General features: G+C 37.4%; 1 protein-coding gene across 4 annotated transcripts in view; it reads left to right on the plus strand.

Annotated features, from left to right (window-relative positions):
* The window catches only part of LOC118277426 (protein 4.1 homolog), a 74,078-nt gene that overhangs the window by 27,551 nt on the left and 26,800 nt on the right, over positions 1-19,727 (plus strand). For all 4 annotated transcript variants that reach the window (XM_035596210.2, XM_035596207.2, XM_035596209.2 and 1 more), the window contains exons 2-3: positions 18,240-18,396; positions 19,175-19,322. In XM_035596210.2, the coding sequence (XP_035452103.2) occupies positions 18,262-18,396; positions 19,175-19,322 (283 nt within the window). In that variant the 5' untranslated portion in view covers positions 18,240-18,261. The remainder of the gene's footprint in view (positions 1-18,239; positions 18,397-19,174; positions 19,323-19,727) is intronic.

Raw genomic sequence — 19,727 nt, forward strand, 5'->3', positions numbered from 1 at the left:
TGAGTTAGCAATAAGAAAATAGTCCTAAAACCCAGTGCTCAGTTAAAACTGGGGCAGTGGTAATCTCGTTATGTGAAAAGTTAATCCACTTTATTGGAGTCAGGATTAAAGCGCGGGCTTTGTTTTACAATCGGTTTAATTTAATGTTATGAGGAGAGTTCTTCCTAAATGTGCCTGTTACACTATCATTTTGCTAAAGTTAGTTGGAGTGGATTCAAATTGTACATTTTCCCAAAGGTGTGTGTGATTTTAGTAAATTGGACAAGCGTTGCTGCCAAATACATTCAGGTGTATAAATTTTGGACCGATTTCTGCAGTGGGTGATTAATTGCTTTTTTCACTTGTATCCTGCATTGTCTTGTTTTCAAAAGCATGTCTGTGCTACTTGGACAGGTATTCCACATTATTTCGTTGATGACAGGTTAATATATTGCTACACGTTGCCCCCGTTTTGTACTACAAATTCGTTGACCCACACGAAAACTTCACGCTCTGTTGCAGTTTTGTCAACAGAAAGGGATAGTGGTTTGTTTTTCTCTTTCTAAAAGGTAAATTTTGTAATTATACAGGGGGGTTTATATTCATAGCTTCGTCCAGTGATGATAAATAAAGAATGGTATTTTAATTAAATGTGAGTTCATGTGGTACGGGCACAATTGACCGACGAGGTTGCCTTCGTATTTGTCACTGTTCTGGGGCCAAGGGACTTGTATGTAGGCTAGGGACACACGAACTTTAATTTATAGCATATTACATTACGAAAATTCTTATTACTAATGAACTTTACTAAGATGATCCTTTAGGTAGATTCCTTTGACAAAAAGTACCTATTGTACAATAAACAATGAGAATGAAGTAACGTTGTAGTCGGATTCGGTTATCGGATACACTGCCTACGGCCGATTTACTCAAGCGTGAAGGCACGACTATTGTGGGACTTCCAAATAGTTTACCTTGTGGCCTAGTACTTGGTTTGGTTTAAGTGAAAAAATGATTTTATCATCCTTATCGGAGCTATTTTCGTATTTGGGTAATGTCCTATCTAATACAAACCTTTCATTTTACATTCTTTACGATTATTAGTTACCAGGTATGTAGGTAAATTAATTATTTTAGCGAACCTATCAATACCGGCTAAAGGCCTTACCAAGATCACATCAATTTTCCAACTTAGTCGGTTTAAAATTTCGATGTTCTCATATGTAAATACGCCATCTTCCGCTTTTCATATTCTGTCAACACTTAAGTGCATGTTTAGTGCTTCAAATACTTAAAAAATAAGATTGTAAAGATACTTTCTTCAACAAATAAAACAGAACAAGTTATCGAACAAGCTAGTTGGAACACTTGTGTCAACATATCTATCTATATTTCTACAAATAATGAAGCACGCGACTCTTAGAAACTTGTAGGCTCTGTTTGATCGATTTGTTCGTTCGTACGAATGCGTTAGTGTATGCGTATGCGTGATTAATTCTCATTTGCCAATGATTTGTTTGTATATGACTGTGTGAATGGACACGGGTGCGATAACAATGCCACTGAGTATCGCTAGTATTTATTTATTGCACTATTATGCCTTTTGCATGCTACATTGTGCAGATATGAGGCCTCTTGAATATTGATAGTTTTCAAGAGGAATGACTCATGGCCGTTTGGTCTAAATATAATGCCATCAATATGTAGAACCGGCTCAAAGGACCACAGATATTGAATTTCGTATTTCGTATTTTCGATGAATAAGATTGATCTTTGACACGTAATCTATTATCTATTTCTTCTTGTAAAAAAACTAGTATACGGATAGCTTTTTGCTTATTTTAGAGCATATAGAAAATCATGAATACTTTTTCAAAGGATTTTTTCTCTCAATCTCCAATTACAAGTTGGTAAAAAAATGCCAATGACATTCGGACACGTCGATGAAAGCTAAAGCGTTTGACAGATGAACAATGAACGCGCGACGTGGAAGGATCCATTGTTTAGCATTGTGTGGTAATGCGGGGAAACTGACACACACACACACACACACACACACATCACCATATTTAATGAACGGACAAACATTGATGATGAGTGGTTTTGAGTAGGACCGTAAAAGGTGCAGGAATTTGAGCCATATGAGAAGATCTTTCTATTTGTTATCAAACAAGCACATGCAATTCCTATAAGTTAAAGTTAAACCATCATAAACTCTGTAGATCACATAAAGAAATTGCTTCAAGTTAATTGACTAAACAGTACGTTATGAGTGATAGAAAGAAAGTTAATTATTATCTCAAAAAGAAAATAAATAACTTTCGTTGATGCATTTCACATTGGGGTATTCGAGTAGCCATCAACAGATTTAACATAACAAAGAAAGCTTGTCTTGCGTGTGTACACTATATCGACTCTGTTTGTACGTTCATCTTTATTTTTTTAACCGACTTTATTTTGGTAATCTTTTAGATTTAAGGCACAGCTGTACAAATCACGGAAATGTTTTGTCTTTAGAGTTATTGGGTCATTCAGTTCGTGTTGTCTGTGATAATATCTTAGTGAGATGCTGCACAGAACATAAGCTTAGTTTTTTCTATTTATTTGATATAACATTATGATGTTTGCAACAATTTCATGTCAACCATGACTCGTTCTTAAGAGAGAAGAGACCTTACTTTGTACAACCAGTATTTTTTTAATCTTAAATGTACTCAATACAATGAAAAGGCGAACTTATGTATTATGTCCTAATTCGTCTCGGGATTGTATCTACGGATCGGTTCCAAATGCTCTCATCCCAGTTACAATGTAGGTCTACCCTTAACCCAAGAACCGGTCCAGTGACTTTCGGGACGAGCTCGTATTTTAACCCGTCGTCTGCAACGTGCATTGATTGTAATATTTCACTGTCTGTCCGTCTCTGTTTAATTGTATGTGTGTAAAATATGCCGTCGTACTTAATTGTATGCTTGTGTATGTGTTTTGTGTAAACATGGGGGCTTTTTAGCATGTTTATTTATGTTGAGGTATTTGTAAAGGTTTCATAATTTGTTTGAAAGATTTAGCTTCTGTTTGGACTGTTTAGTGATGCAGAATTTTGTGAAAGGGTCTTTAATGTCTGGGAAAGTATAAATGAAAAGACGTGATTTATTTATCTGTAGCACAGCATCACTCTTCGTGCACAGTAAGCTCCACCACTCCGCCTACTAAATTGGTTCAGGTGGCAAGTACCACCACTCGCTCAACAGCCACTTTCTGCCACTTAATAACACTACGGCTCATAGTTTTTCTACCATACAACCCGTTCCTGCAACGTAATTGCTGTGCAGGCGGCCGTTGACCCCGTGACGTCACGCCTAACTGTGTAGGCCCTGCCGTGTACCTTGATAATAGCACATACATAGGTACCTTGGATATGATTCGTTCACGTACCAACGCTAATATGGGCATGTTATAATTTGATGTTCATACCGATTCTTATGAAGAAATTTTAGTACATTTATGTTTATATGTCATGTCGGTCTTCATCAGTAATGTGGTCGAAGTAACTAACATCAAACAGTTTAGATCGATTTAATACCTTTTTCTCTATGTCTGAGACTCGTAATTGCTGTGCGGGCGGCCGTTGACCCCGTGACGTCACGCCTAACTGTGTAGGCCCTGCCGTGTACCTTGATAATAGCACATACATAGGTACCTTGGATATGATTCGTTCACGTACCAACGCTAATATGGGCATGTTATAATTTGATGTTCATACCGATTCTTATGAAGAAATTTTAGTACATTTATGTTTATATGTCATGTCGGTCTTCATCAGTAATGTGGTCGAAGTAACTAACATCAAACAGTTTAGATCGATTTAATACCTTTTTCTCTATGTCTGAGACTCGTTAAATCCTATTTATTTCGCGCGAATTAAGAACTGGGTCAGGTTTTATTTGCCTCGTCGTGACCGGAATATTTCTACAGCTCTTTCGTCTAAAATGCCTGGATAATTAAACTTATGAATTTTACTGGCGTGTTAAATATTAACTGCTAACTAAAAATTATTTGACTGCTATATTAGCTTTAGTTTCACGTTGCTCTTAATATAAATATGAATACACTCCTCCACCAGTTTATTTCATACTTCAATATCTTTATTCAAATTTCAACTTCGCCAAGGAAAACTAGGTTACAAGTGCAATGCTATAAAACTGGCCATTTAAAACTAATCAGTAGTCCGCCATTACCTTACACAGCATTACTTATATTTCTCCCATTATAAAAACGCCCGTTTTAAAAAAAGGCGCATTTAGTGGAAGTCCAGTGTACTTGTACAATAAACACGCGAGTGCATTGTTTGAGTATTTTAATCAAGTACGTACATTGTCATGCAAACGTGTGCACGATGCGAGTGCGATAGCGCGAATATTCTTTGTCACTTGCCCGCTGCTCGCTGCGTGTGAATGCGGCTTAATGAAACGCTTGGAGCGTCTAAAATTGTTTATTGTTGATAAATGGTAGGGAATTTTATTGTATGCCTTGTTGGAATCTATTAATTATGCCATAGTTTGATGTATGAATAATGATAGGTTTGTCAACTAAGGTATTTATCCTGAGAGTTTCGAGTCTTTAACATGCATAAAAAGATGACACCATAATAAAATTAAAATTGAACCCTATCTCCAAAAAAGTCTTGTAAGTTTATCCCAGTACCAAGATATGACTTTTGCCTTGTTCTAAATTAGTAAAGATACCAAAAGAACCCTTAAGAGAATATGTCCATAATATAATATCAAATGCTGGAACCTTTACATTCGTGTTGGTTATTTCCACCCGACAATAATAACACCCACACGTGCGTAGGCCCAGCTTACGGCTACTGTCTCTGGCTCTCTCCTCCACACTTACGATCGATACTGTTTTGATAAAGGATCAAGTTTGTTCTCATGTTACATGTTTACTATCTAAGAAGTGCGTTTATTTTCACAAGTAGTGGTTTCGGTTAGACCACTCCTAGTTAACGAGTCATTCTGTAGGTTTTGTTATAAGAAATGATGCTTGATGCATTCTATTGATGTTACATCTAGTAATCTAGAGATAGATATATTAAGACTAGGGAGCCAGTGGATGCAGGTGGCGGCTTGTCGTTCTACGTGGAGGACTAAAGGGGAGGCCTTTGTTCAGCAGTGGACGTCTCTCGGCTGATGATGATGCCATAGATAATGGCTCTTAATGCGTTCAAGTTCTTGTCACTTAATAATATAGAAAGAAGTCCTATTTTCGGCTAAGTTATGTATGACATAGTTTTCTAACACAGTTTCCGGACTACAATGTAAAACATGTGTCGACAATTTGTCACTCGCTCAGTGTAACAACATTACAGCAACTTAGTTATTCTCACGCTAAATAATAATGACTCCATGATCACATTATATTGTCCTGAGAACTGCCTCAATGACATCATTATTTTTGTTTTAAAAGTGAATTAGCAAGCAATTGTATGATACATAATTCGTATTCAAATGTCCTTGGCCATGTCCTACTGAAGTCTTACATTGATTAACCTCTCGTGTGCCGTATATAAGACAACAATAGAAAACACATTGTGTCTCGCGTGGATCCACGTTCCAAACATACGAAGGGTTAAAGAGGTTTAGGTAAATGTCAGTTGAAGTTATTTGTTTTGTGAGGTAAATGACCTGGAAATTTTTTACTGGTTGGAATACCTTTAGGATTTAGACTAATAAGTGATCTCTGTTTCTGCCTGCCCTTTTTGGAGTTCGGGACAGCGTTGAGTATTGACCAGATTCGATTAAACGTCGGTATTTTAAATGGAAAGACTGATATCTACACCATAGGATCCGCTCAAGTTGGTTAGACTTTGACAAGTTGTCAAAGTTTTGGGTGTCTGACTATCCTTGGCATTATTTTACGTAGGTATACCCATCTTCGTGTGATAACTGGACTTTCTTAAGTGCTCCCATCTAATAGATATCTTGGCTAATAAACAGGCGCTCCGTATTCCATGCCTCATAAAGTACGTTACTGTCGCAGTGGACAGCTATGTAGAATTGTAAACAGAAACTGGCGACTCCAGGCTGATAATTAAAACATACGAGCATACGATTCTATGAATTGATCGAGTAACCGTGCCAGATATTCTCAGTAATTGTCTGGACTCCAGCTCAATGTTTGTATTATTGTGTAGGGTTGTTGGTACATTAAGAACTTGATCCTATCCCTACTTTCTTTTTTAAAGCAACCCTTTTGTAGTATGCAATATATGGAATTGTCCTTTATTCAAGAATTGCAGTATTCATTCGATGTGTATCGTTCTCTTCAAATGCCTTTCATCCTTTATTTATTCCTTTTCCAATTTCCCTCCAGCGAAATTGGGTCAGTGTTCACAAAATCCTGTATACTTTTACTGTTGATATTGTACTGGCCCAGCTGAGCCCTGCCTACAATACGGAGTAACCTCGCAGGGTAAACGGGCGATCCCAAAACATAAATGTCACGATTGCGAGCCACGCCTTCGTGGTTAGGTCATAACCATGTTTGCTGTCGAGGAAAACTGGGTTATTAAACTGCGGTTGGCATTCATAGTTTTCCTGTCCTAAAATAGATATGATAACGAAAGGATACCTTGGTTATCGTCATCGTTGATCTACCTAATGGAGATAGACTAGTTAGTCTAATTAAATGGTTATTATAATTTAGAAGGGCATTGTGTTTCAGGTTATTTTATTTTACTAATTGTATTCATAATTTGGGCAAATTGTATTTTAGAAAATATTAATTACTTTTTTTGTCTCGCAATGGGGTTATCATATCTAATAACCCATTTATAAAAGTCCAATAAAAAAGTGTGTCTCGCCAGCCCTGGTCGGTGCTGTTAATTAATAGCCGCATGTAGGTCGCATATATCATATTAAGTGAATTATTTGGGTGGCGTGGCCATGGCCGGCCGCACTCGCGATATTAAACTTATGCGTTAATTGTATTATGGTGTTATGTCACATGCCCCAAGTGTGACTGCCCATAGCGTGCTGGAATTCCACTAACATTAGATGCTTAGTTTTACAACTATACGTGTGTTGGCGACAATCTAAAAGCATTTTAATAGTCATAAATATAAGCTTCAATATTCATAATACACCGGTTTTAGCAACTGCTTATTGCATCTGCTAGTAAACTAAAATGTCACGTCTGAACATAATATAAGAATATCAATGAAATTTCAATTTGTTCATAGTCACAGTCGCACAAACACTCGTTACATTGTTTACAACTGTTTAGAAGCTATTCCGATGCAGCATTGTAGCTCATGTGCATACTAATGTTTGTTCGTGTGACAATTCATATTTATTTGTTGCTACTCCAAGTAATCCTTATATATTAAACAAATATTTGCTTGTACTGAATATATATACTTCAAAACTGCCGATAGAATTTTTATACCAGTGGACAGCGAATTATCTTGGCTTAGGTATCATAGTATTAAATAACTATTGACTTTTGGATTCAATGTATCCTTTGTACAGCTATGATATTTTTGTGTGTAGGAACTTTTATTGTGTCCATGACCCCACAATGGAAACCGAATAAACAATAAAACCAACGTTTATCTCAAACAACGCCATTGCCAACATTCCTAATACCTCTATTCCGATTGCGTGCAGCCACAAGTCCACAATTCCATGGCAATGTTATAACTCCCCTAAACTTGTAGGGGTACCCACCAATCGAATAAACTTTCGTTTTAAATTCCAACTTTGTTCCCTGAAATCAATGCTTTGATGCGTTTTATGTGTTCTGAGGAACTGTCTGCCATGGCCGCATTTAAATAAATTCGGTCGGTTTCGTGAGAAAGTTCCTGGGAACTGATATAAAGTTTTATTTCTAACAATCAGGATTTTTGGCGTCGACATGACGATAAGATTGTGTTTCTACTCAAATATTTGGTCTCTGGCATATTGCCATAGTTGGTTTTCGCTTGAGGGCACCAATTGTTAGGTCATTAGCTGTCTCCCCTCTGTGAAGCCTTGATTGTCCTATTGTGGGTTAATGTCGTTCCCTATCTATTAGGGAAAGTTCCAAGCACGTGCTCGTGGATTCTTAAAGTTGCTAAAATAGATCCTTCTCTTTGTTTCATCCTTGCTATGAGGGTCTTAATATTTATTTACAAACCGAATTCTTATATGATTCATAACTTTGGTGAGGAAATATCGATTGTCATAAAAGGCATCCAAAACACGGCATTACTTGTGAGAAACGAATACATTTTTCCCAGTGTTTTGTTTTTACATCGGAATCTGCATAAACAAACAATTCGCTCGTACTCATATCTCTATCCGCACCCTCTGTTTACGGAGAGGCGTCAAGCGTCTGTCGACGCGTCTACCTAGTACCTACCGCGTTGGACGCGTGAATAATGGATTTGCGACCGTCTGCCTGTAGGTGTGCATCGATCCGGACGAAATGTGATGAGTTAGGGGATTACAGGAGATATGTTGTTGGAAATATGTTTAGATACTAATATTGCTATCAACATATTCCAGTATTTAAAATATCAAACGAGCAATTTTCCAATCTAATCATAGATACGAAGTCGTAAAAGCCATCTAAAAGTAAATTAAAAAGATATTTCCAATAGCTCCAGTTCACATTCCAATTTGCAGATGTTTCCTCCGATGCTCAGATATGGATCGTCCGGAACTGAAATATTAGTTCTTTCATTTGAAATAGGACGGAGATGGAACCAAAGATATGCTAACTGCGAGTATAGCCATGGAAACGGAATATTATTGAGTGGAACTAAACTTGGAAGTTTTGCCTGTCTGGCGCCGCCGTGTTTTCTGTATGAGACCTTCATGCGAGGATCTTTTGAATAAATTCTAAGGTTTAGTTATTTTCTGTTTGGGAATTCTAGCAAGATTGCATATATGTATTTGTTGATGTTAGATTTGAAACGAGTGGATTTGTATTAAATTTTATTTTGTTTGGAGGTTTGTCTCTTTTGTGGATTATGGGATTATGGTCCTTTATATCTAAATATTTTGGGTCATATTTCAGTTCAAACCCTTCTTCTTTGAGAATCAGCATTTAACGAACAGATTGTTCCCTTCCTAATGTTCAAAGTAATCGTAAATTATGGCGAGTCGTAACCGTGCGTAACCATCGGTTGTTATTTATGTGGCGTACGATACACGCTCCGTATACAATATCTGCTGGAACTTTACTATTAAGTGGTGATGTGTTGTTCGCTATTTTTGGTTTTGTTTCCACATGTTCAAATGTTATAAATCTGTTAAGTTTAGTATCAAATTCTAGAGTTTTAATTTAGGTTTCATTTTGTTCTCTAAGGCTTTAACTTTATGTTCCAATAAAGATTATGGTATTAGAGCCAGAACACTGGAATTATTACAGACGTTTCTCTATAAATAGCAATATTACCCAACGATAAATCAATGTTGAATCACAACAATAAAATTGTCGGTCCAGTATTTTTGTAGTAGCATTACGAGTTACGAGTACGATAGCACATGCGTCCGATGATTCAGTACATTACTGTTAATGTAAACACATTTATTTATAAGCCTATAAATAATCGTATTGCCATGGGTTCTAACTGTGGAAAGAAAGATAATAGTACTTGGTATCTTTGCCCTTGCCCTTAGCGTGATGGTTCAAGTTCAATACAGAAAGTTGTGTAACCTCTGACTCATGACTAAAGCTCAGCACTGTACAGCAACTAGTTTTATTGCTCACGAAATAAGTGAAGACAGGGCTTTTGTCTGTGTCTATGTTCAGTTAAATATTTAGTGTTGAGAAAAGTAAAAGTGCTAATATTTTTGGAAAGGTAGTAACACTACATTCCTTAAATGTTATGGCTCATTTGCTTTAAGTAAATTTAACAGTTCCTTAGGCGTTTATGAACGTTGAAATCTATTTTTACTTAAACTCAAGACAAAATATAGCTTGGTTGGTCCTGTTTCTCAATGCCACAAATAAAACGTTTAAAATTCCTGCCATTGAGCACGACCAAGTTGCCAATCTCAATATACACAGGCGTAGACACAAATAGGCGACGGGCTGACTAAATTAACTAATAAAACAGCTAAGTGGATGACGCCATGCGGCCATCGCGGCGCCTCTCAGACCTACCCCAGAGCACTGAGATTTGTACGTGAATGGAGTTCCTTGATTAATATATCCTCTTTCCAATCTCATTTATCCAATTCGCTATTTCCTCGTGAATATACTGTCGTTTCTTGGTTGTTTGTGTCTTGTGGAATATTTAGTTTTACATCGATTACCTTAAATTTTATAGACCTTCAATGTTTTAAGAATATCATTGCCAATCATAATGGCTTCTTCAGCCTTTCTCTCAACACCATTCTTCTGTATAAATGTGTCTCCAGCCAGCATGTGTTACTTATTCTTCTTGCCTAGATTGTAATCGCTTACGATTGAGTCTGTATCGAATAAATTGGCTGAGTTATGTTCTTATTTGTCTGGCTCCTGCGATGTTTATTACTACTCTCTTGTTTTATGGACTTGCTCTATTTTCTTTGTCAACTTAGCAAGATTATTTTCGTTTCATGATTGTGGAAGGATGTCCTCAATCAAAACAGGCAGGTATGCTAATATGGTGCTCTAATATGAACGACAGTATTAAAATTTTTACTTACTCAATCTTATTTTGGTATTGATACCTATCTCTTTAAATACTCATTCATGTTAAGTCTTCAGATCTTAACTATGTGGGAGAACCAGTCGTCATTGCGTCTCTTCACATCAAACGATCCATAGGTGGTCATCAATAAACCAATGAGTTTTAATTACTTTCTTCTTCTTTGGGAGAGCCCTCCCATATTAGAACACTGGCTCATAAAATCCTTGATCTCTTGTCATGTTTATGTTCTTAAGAAAACATTTACGTTCATAAATTCAATGAGTTGAGTATACAGAGTGTAGGAAATAATTTAGCCTGTCATAGAAGGTAACAATGAATATTCGCGCGTTTTACAAAGTAAGTAGGTCTACGCAGTTGTTGAGGTCGTTGCCCCCGGCGTCTGGTTTTGGTACTTAACTAAGTACATTTGAGTTACTGCGTGAGGAAGTAACTTGTAATCTTGTACTACATGACGCCTGTACTCTCTGTACTGCTCTGTATACAACTGCATTGTTATTAAGATATGATTTCTTTTAACTTTTTCTCACGATAAAGCATTTTTTTGTAGTTCTAAGATGTGTACAATGCAAAAACTCTTTAGCCAAGCACAAACTTAAGCCAAGTTATTCATCCAGTACCTAGTTTAATTGACCAAGTTTCCAATAAGCCGTATCGACAAGTTGATCTAACAAGGTTTCCTAGCCTGGGCCGGAGTTGCCGCGGCGCAGACGGCAAGTCTCCCGTACTATTGTCACTTTAATTAGGTGAAGCGCCACCAAGTCTAGTTTAATCTAGGAAGGGTAAATGAGATTCTTGTTCAGTTACTGAGTTACTCTCAATGGAGAGATCTAGATTGGAGTCTGTGGCTTCTATTGTTCATTAGAACGTTTGTTTTCCATTGACAGCTGTTTCTCTTCTGATTACCGGAGTTGGCGTTAATTGTTGACTTGATTTGTTGTTGATTCAAAGCTCGCTTTAAATAAAACTGCATTAGGTACCGTATTTTACGAGTATTGTTGTTGTTTTTTTATGGGAATTAAAAGGGTTGGTTTTAGGAATTACGACGTAGCTGTAACAAAATAATATTACGGTGAAACCTGTTTAATAATTATACTGCCGTACTCAGAATCTGCTTATGGTTGCTTAACCCAGTCCTAAGCAGTCGTTTTCGGAACAAAATTGTGATGAAGGAATAGTTTAAGTAATCATTAAATGTCTTTGTGTACGCTAGTTAGTCGTCGTCAGCTTCAAACTACTTACTGGAATCTTGTAGTCCAGATAGGATTGAAATCTTAAATTTTATTCATTCATCAAATCATCATAACTTAATTGACCGTCCACCTGTGGACAGAGAGTACTAATAAACATTCCAATACATTGGACTCCTGTTCCTAGGCCAATTGACCTCAGTACAGAATGATATTATGTTAATACACTGACTCACGTAGGGCCATTTAAAGTTTCTGTCATACTGACTACTGTAGGCGCCATGATGTCACGTCATTGTGCCCGGTCAGGGTCTGTCATTGGTTTGTTTAAAGTGTTTGAGCCTATGAAGGTTATTGCCGATGATGATCATGCTATTTATGTTTATTAATTACCTACCTATGTTCATTAGTGATGTTTCCTTGATGGTAATTTTTTTGGTGTAAGTGGATGTCTTGTTTTAGGGTCATATTAAAAAGTACATGGGATTAACGTTTTATCTGCTGGCAGACTATATACTATATACTGCTATATGAGACACAATAGAAAACACATTGTGTCTCGCATAGATCTGCGTTCCGATATACAACGGGTATATGTAACTAGCTACTTCCGCGCGGTTTCACCCGCTCTGCTCGGTTCCTATTGATCGTAGCGTGATGATTTATAGCCTATAACCTTCCTCGATAAATGCGCTATTCAACACAAAAATAATTATTCAAATCGGACCAGTAGTTCCTGAGATTAGCGCGTTCAAACAAACAAACAAACAATCAAACAAACAAACTCTTCAGCTTTATAATATTAGTATAGATATTGCCAATTGCCTTTTTTTATTATTAGAATTCATAATACGGGATTTCATTGTATGCCAAATTACCAGTGACGTTCTCAACCGATCAACTAACTATTGGAGGATGCAACTATGTAAGCTTATTCGTGAATATATTTCACGTCGTATGTATGTCGATGCTATTGACTTATGCAAACTATACATTATGCAAGCATAATGCTCCACTTATCCTTGTGAATTCAATTTATTAGCAATTTAAACGGTTTTCCTTATCTAAAGGCCTTTGAAATTGTAAACAGAATTGTAACTAGTTTCTAACTGTAGTATCGCATGGCTTTATTTGACATGATTTATGCGTTTGATTAAAAGTCGTTAACCTAAGAATATTATGTATGTCGAAAACATAAATCATCTAGAAAATATTAGATACAGTTATTCTTTTAAAGATATCAAATATGTTTTCATAGCACGCTCCAACTGTTCTCTTTTGTAATAAAAATCTTTCGTTGCATAAACTTGGTGTACATTACCGAAGTATGCAAGAAATTAACAAAAAACATATATTACAGTTGGAACAGCCACTATAAATTCTACAACGAAAAAAAAACCGGGATCAAATTTAAAAAAAAAATATGAAGGAAAGTTTCCAGCACAGGCCCAAGAGTACAGTTGGTTCGTTTTAGTTCAATTAGCAGACGGTAGGCGGCGCGGCACCGAGTTTGTCAGTTTGTAGCTTTAACTCCAGCCTCCAGCCTCCAGCCTTCAGGCGAGACGTGCAGCCCTGTCAATTATAAGTTTATAAGCTCCTCGAATAGGCGCCTGCTCTCTCGTGGGTGCCATAATGTGTACTTGCGTAGGTAGTGCCACGAACTTGTATGTGTCCTGTTTAAGTCTTGGTATTTTATAAAATATCGGGTTCCTAGGCATAGAGACGAATCGGAGATGTAGGTACTTTATACATTACTATATTTAGAGTACTTATTAATTTAAACACTCTTGAATAGAAATCTTTTTCCTCAATCGATTATTCACTCATACCTACTACTTTCACACTACCATAACGAGTGGATTCACTTTAAAAATAGAAATACTACGAACGTTGCACCGTAGTGAATCAAATACACCGTAAATACAATATGATATATCGATATTTACTCAATAAATCGATACTGTCCAATAAACTTATCGTATACAAACAAATCGGTGAGAATACAAGTATTATATTCCTTAGGGGCAGACTACACTAGTGGTTTCTTATCAATCGAATTGCATTCGAGAGTTACGTCATCTTATGTAGACTTACTATCTACAATATTTTGTTCCTTGTTATACTAACATTGATCTATTATTTATGTAGTGACTAGCACTACTATTTTAAATCTATTATTTATGTACCTACCACATTATAAACAAATATTTCTTGTTTCATCTGTGTAGATAGAGTTACCATTATTATTGACTGAAAGTAAAAATCGTAATAACTTATTTTAAGTTTTGGAAATTAAACCTGTAAATGAACAATCAGAAAACACAGTAAGTGCTAACAAGATTTCCATAAAAACGTTTCCTAAATAAGTTCCTAAGTACATAATCCCCCACTAAACCTGACCGTATGCTCCCTGCCTTACTGACTCACGTTTGGCACTCCGCCAGCATGCTCCAACAAAATCTCTGCCGAGCGTGTATCCGAACATTAAACAAATTGCAGGGTACCGGCCGTTAATGCTAAATTTTCTGCGAATAAAGATGTACAGGCGTCAAATCTGGCAGTGTAACAACGGCACTATGCTTCGATGCTAGTTAATTACTTCTGGTATTAGGAAGCCGTTTGTTCAACAAATGGCCTTTTGAAATTTTCTGCTTATTAGTTTTATGTGTCATAATGTTGTGACTGCTTTTTCTAAGGAAGGTAAAGCCAAAATAACTCATTTTTGCGAATACATTTTCGTTGAAATATTAGGGTTATCATATTGCCTTTTTCTTTGCAATATGTTCCCAAGTACAGAATTCCAATATACTTCATCTCCGGTTGCCATTCGTTCGGTGCGGCGCGGCCGTGTAAACTCAATTGTAAGAATTAGGAGACCAGACGCTACCAGCATGAGGCCCCGAAAAGGAAAATAGAACATTTTTGATACAAGATACGAGAGATTGTGAGGATAAATACGGATAAACTCTGATTTGTAGCACTGCATAAGATTTCCTTTTGGGATTTTTAGTTTATTGCAAAGTATTTTTAGAGATATTGTCTTCTATAGAGGATTATAAATTCTTATTTGTTACAAAGTTTTATAATAAGGTTTGCAACGTCGCATACCAAAATGAAGTCATTTATTCGCATAGAATAATAATAAATACTACAAGATGACATCATACGATTATGTTTAGACAAAATCTAGTTTCATATTCACTTTAGTACCAGCCAACTAGCTTAGATACAATCGTGATAAATTCCGGCATATGGCCCACGACTTGACAATAATTGCTGTGCCCGGCGCGACAGCACAGCAATAAAGGACTCCAATCAAACTGCTCAGCAGATAATCGCAGACCAACAGGCTCGGTGTAATTGTATAATAACATGCTATAATTGTAACGAGACTGACTAGATGGAGCCACTTGAGGCATGAGGAAAACTAGGTATGTTGGAGATGCGTACTGGGTAGTTAGTTGTAAAAGCAAGACTGTCTGTTTGCTTTGCTATTTTATTTGTCATAAACCAGTCGTAGTGTAAAGTTTAGATAGATGACTTTGATGGATGGGTAGCTGAATGAAGATGAATGATGGTCGTTTCCTATTGTCCGTGCGGTTATTCTAGAAGGTAATCAGGAGAGGCTCAGCAGTAGACGTTTTGTGACTGATATGATGATGATGATGAAAGGGGTGGTGGTGAAGATGAGTTGCGCAACAACTAGAGAGTTTAGTTAGTTGCTTGAATATTTTGAATATGGGATTATAAATATCTTCACTTTTTATATTAGCATTTCATCAACCTTTATTATTCAAAGCCTTAATTTCCAGACGACGTCACTCCTGCTAACTAATAAGCTTGACGTGTATACCATTATGCATCTAACATCGTCATTAAACGACGTGGCCGGCACAAGGGCTGGCCGTAATTCATTTAAGCTAGCTAGCTAACTCACGCCTAGATAATTTAGTTATCGCTGGAGATTGGAACCGTGTTCCATTACGCTGGTAATACCATCTCCATTAGGGATAAATGCTGGCTGAACTGTCGACCTTAGTGGATTTGGGACTAGATTGGATTATAGTCTGTTTGTATACATTTTAGTGTAGGGGTGACATGTAGGAGATTAATTAGTTTCTAAATGCTTGTGTCAGCTCAAAACGTAAAGCAAGTAAAGGAATTTATTAGGGGTTTTCAGTTATTTATTCACATGTAATTTACTGACCACTCAATAGACACGACTAACGTTAATAGACGTCGCGGCAGACCCAGATGGAGATAACTGGAAGAACTTAATGCCTATGAAAAGGATTGATTGCACTGAAAGCTCAACGAAGAGTCCAGTGGAAGGAGGGGCTTTGCCATGCCGTGTAACGATCAATGCTGAAAAATTACTGACAATAGTTTGGAGAAATGCAGATTGCTTTCACTGGGCGATCTGAAAGTTATTGGGGAAGTCTATCTTCGGCAGGGGTCGTCTTGTGACCTGATTTGTTAATACTGTATGCTTATACCCTGATCAAAAGGAAAACTGAGCTGAGTTTGTCTCAAAAGTTATTAGTAGTATTTACAAAATGTAAGTAAATATTTATAGTATAGTTCCAATGATCGTACAAAATAGTCAACAGCGAGTTCCCACGGCGTGCGCGGACGCACCACGCCATTGTATCGCTCGGGTCTCCTTATGCAACCTACGTGTGTCGCTGGAAGGTCGAAGATGATTCCACTTGCATTACTCATTGCATCTAAAGATAAACAGTATAGTTCAATGTTCCTTCTGCAATAACTTAGTCGAAGGAGTTCTTTGCAATTTGGCCCACTAAAGAAGTCCTTAGTGCCAAGCTAGAAAAAAGCTGGTATTATAGGGATAGAATTTAGTTTCTTGTTAATAAGGATGTAGTCATCTACAACCATATATTGTGGTTTATGTCCCAGTTTACATAACCAATCTAACGTGTAATAGTGCGCATAAAATCCATATACTGTACGATTCTTTTCTAAAGGAATAAGTATAGTAATGTGGAAAATAGAGCTTTAATATTACAGGTTATCGCTTTGATAGAGTAATTCAATACAAACTGCTTAAGTAGTCATTTGTAAACTTAATATTACAGATATAGGTTTACCTACCACATTTTAGGGCGGCACACACACATGCCAAACACACCAGACACAGTTTAATGTATAGCCATTAACAGTTTCATTGGTTTTCCTACTCGATGCGCTATTTGCCCGTTTATTAGCGCAGTTCCTACATAAACTCCATCCGATAAGTTTTAACGCTTCGCTTCTAAAGAGGAACTCGTAAAATTCTAATTCAGCGGTGCATCGGATTACATATGCGTCGGTTGAGTTATTTAGGAGAATTGTGCAAGGAATTTGGCTTAAAAAGGCTTATGACACGAACATACTAAAATGTAGTTTTGATGTACTTGTGTGCAATTGGGCGTGGGTGTATTTGACTAGATGCTTGAAACTGTGAAGAATGATAGGCAAAAGTGTGTGAGGAACCATAGGCAAAAGAAATATGCAAGGATTGTAGTAGATGGTCATGGATCTTAGTGGTTCGAAGGAGTGAGATTAAGTTTTTTAAGGGGAGATAAGTAAGGGATTAACTTTCGTGAGACATCCTAAATTAATTATTGTGTTATTGGCTTACTCACGTAACTGTTTGACGAGGAACTCGACTAGTTTCAAGCCATGCTAGAGGCTCGTATTCATGAGCAGCATTCCACGACACACAGCGCGGCGATTATTGCGCTGCTACAATTAGAGATAGTTTAATTTAAAATATCACTTTGCGGGAATAAACCTGTCTGTTGTATAGTAGAATTTAGCTATTAACGTAAACAAGTGTTCTTAATATGTTAGATAAATATTTGTCCATATAATACAAGTTCGCTAGGTATATTGACTTTAGTAGTTCCGATTCGTAGTACATCGTAACTGCGTGGGCAGTCTCAGTGCCAATGATACGACCTCTGTTTTACCGGCCCCGCGCTATGACAACACGACTCAATTATTTTATTGTTGTTTATATTACGAAAATAAGTTTTATTTGTAGATGTCGGCCGTCTGTTCTGTAGTACATTTTAGTTGTCAAGGTCTAGTTGTGACAATGTACATTAGTATTTTATTGTTTGATTCGGCAAAAGTAATGGTTGAACATTTTCCTAAAGACCTTAAGGGAGATTTCTCATTACATATTCCCAGATTTGGCTGGTAATATAGGAATCACAGTTAGGTTAGGATTTTCCTGCCTATCTCTCGGTGTCTGGTCACAATTTATGGGACCCCGAGTCCAAATACCCAATCGATAATTGTTTTTTATTACCTACTATAAATACAATTACCGCAATAAAATCTTCCTGACGACTAATAAAAGCGTTGTTTCGTTCCAGGTTCTGAAGGTCGAGCGGCAAGATGCCGGAGGGAGTGGCGAAGGAGGATGCGAAGGGGAAGGCCAAGGAGGCCTCGCCGCGGCGCCGCCCCTCAGGCAACGTCGTCAAGGTCAAGGTGGAACTCCTCGATGGCTCCATCATGGAACTTGACGTCGATGTAAGTTACGCACTTAATTATTAACTTGTTTAAGACGATGTCAGTTACCTATCTACAAATCAGTTTTCTTACGATGCATTGGGAACTGTCACCTAGTAGTTTTGACCGTGCGGGTAGTCTCTCAGTCATTTAGAAACAGAAAAATTTCGTGATAATTATGATATTGTGATCAGCCGCTGCAGGCTGCCCAAACGACCAAAAGATATAACATGCCATATACCAATGATAATATCTTCATTTAATTTTTCCTGTAAAATATGTACAATAAAACGAATTGGTCCCATGTTCAGTACGGTGTGGGAAAGCACGCGTGGATGTAATGAGTCTGTTAGAATATTCATCACATGTATTGATGAGGACGTACTATGTAGTGTCTTATTATAAAGTGGTTCGATACCAAATTACATACATATCTATGTCTATGTATGTCTGGCTAAAGGAAAACTTTGTGACTCTCTGTAAGGATCCTTTCTATATCACTAGGATTTCTGAAGGAACCGATACGACCTTCAAAGCTTCAAGAAAAGAGCGTACACCTTTTTGAATGCACCTGTGACTCCTCTGGGGTTGTGGGTGTGGGCGACGCTGATCGCTTACCATCAGGTGACTCGTCTGCTCTTTTGCCACCTATTCCATAAATATGGAAATACAATCATTTTTGCCAGAAGAGGAGCACTTCTTTGGCGTGAAGGATTTTTAATTCCCTTTGGGTTATTTTCTTATTTTACCACACTCTCCTCATTAACCTGTATAGTTAAATGAAAATGTCCTGTTCCAGAGAAAGATCCGAGGGCAGGAGTTGCTGGGCAAGGTGTGCGACAAACTGAACCTGGTGGAGAAGGACTACTTCGGGCTGCTGTACGAGGACCGCGGGGACCCGCGCGTCTGGGTCGACCTCGAGAAGAGGCTCTCCAAGATGCTCAAATGTTAGTATACTTTACTTACGTAGTTAGGTTTGATACTCTATTGTATTGTCTTAGCTTAATAACCAGTTTATTGAATGGGTTTTATGATCTGAAAGATTTAGTTAAAAAAATGTTACTGTAAAGTAACGCCTAAAATCCGGTATCCTATTTCCCTTTGCCAAATGCTAAAATGTGACTGCACGGTTGGCGCGGTGGCTGGGCAACTGGCTGCCGTGCAACGGGTAGCGGGTTCGATTCCCGCACGGAGCAACTCTTTTGTGTGATCCACAAATTGTTGGTTCGGGTCTGGGTGTCATGTGCATGTGAAATTGTATGTTTGTATACGCACCCACGACACAGGAGAAAATCCTAATGTGGGTTGCCCCACATTAACAAAAAAAAAAGATGCTTAATCATTTGTAACTC

This window comes from Spodoptera frugiperda, chromosome 10, assembly GCF_023101765.2.
Source record: "Spodoptera frugiperda isolate SF20-4 chromosome 10, AGI-APGP_CSIRO_Sfru_2.0, whole genome shotgun sequence".
Taxonomy (NCBI): domain Eukaryota; kingdom Metazoa; phylum Arthropoda; class Insecta; order Lepidoptera; family Noctuidae; genus Spodoptera; species Spodoptera frugiperda.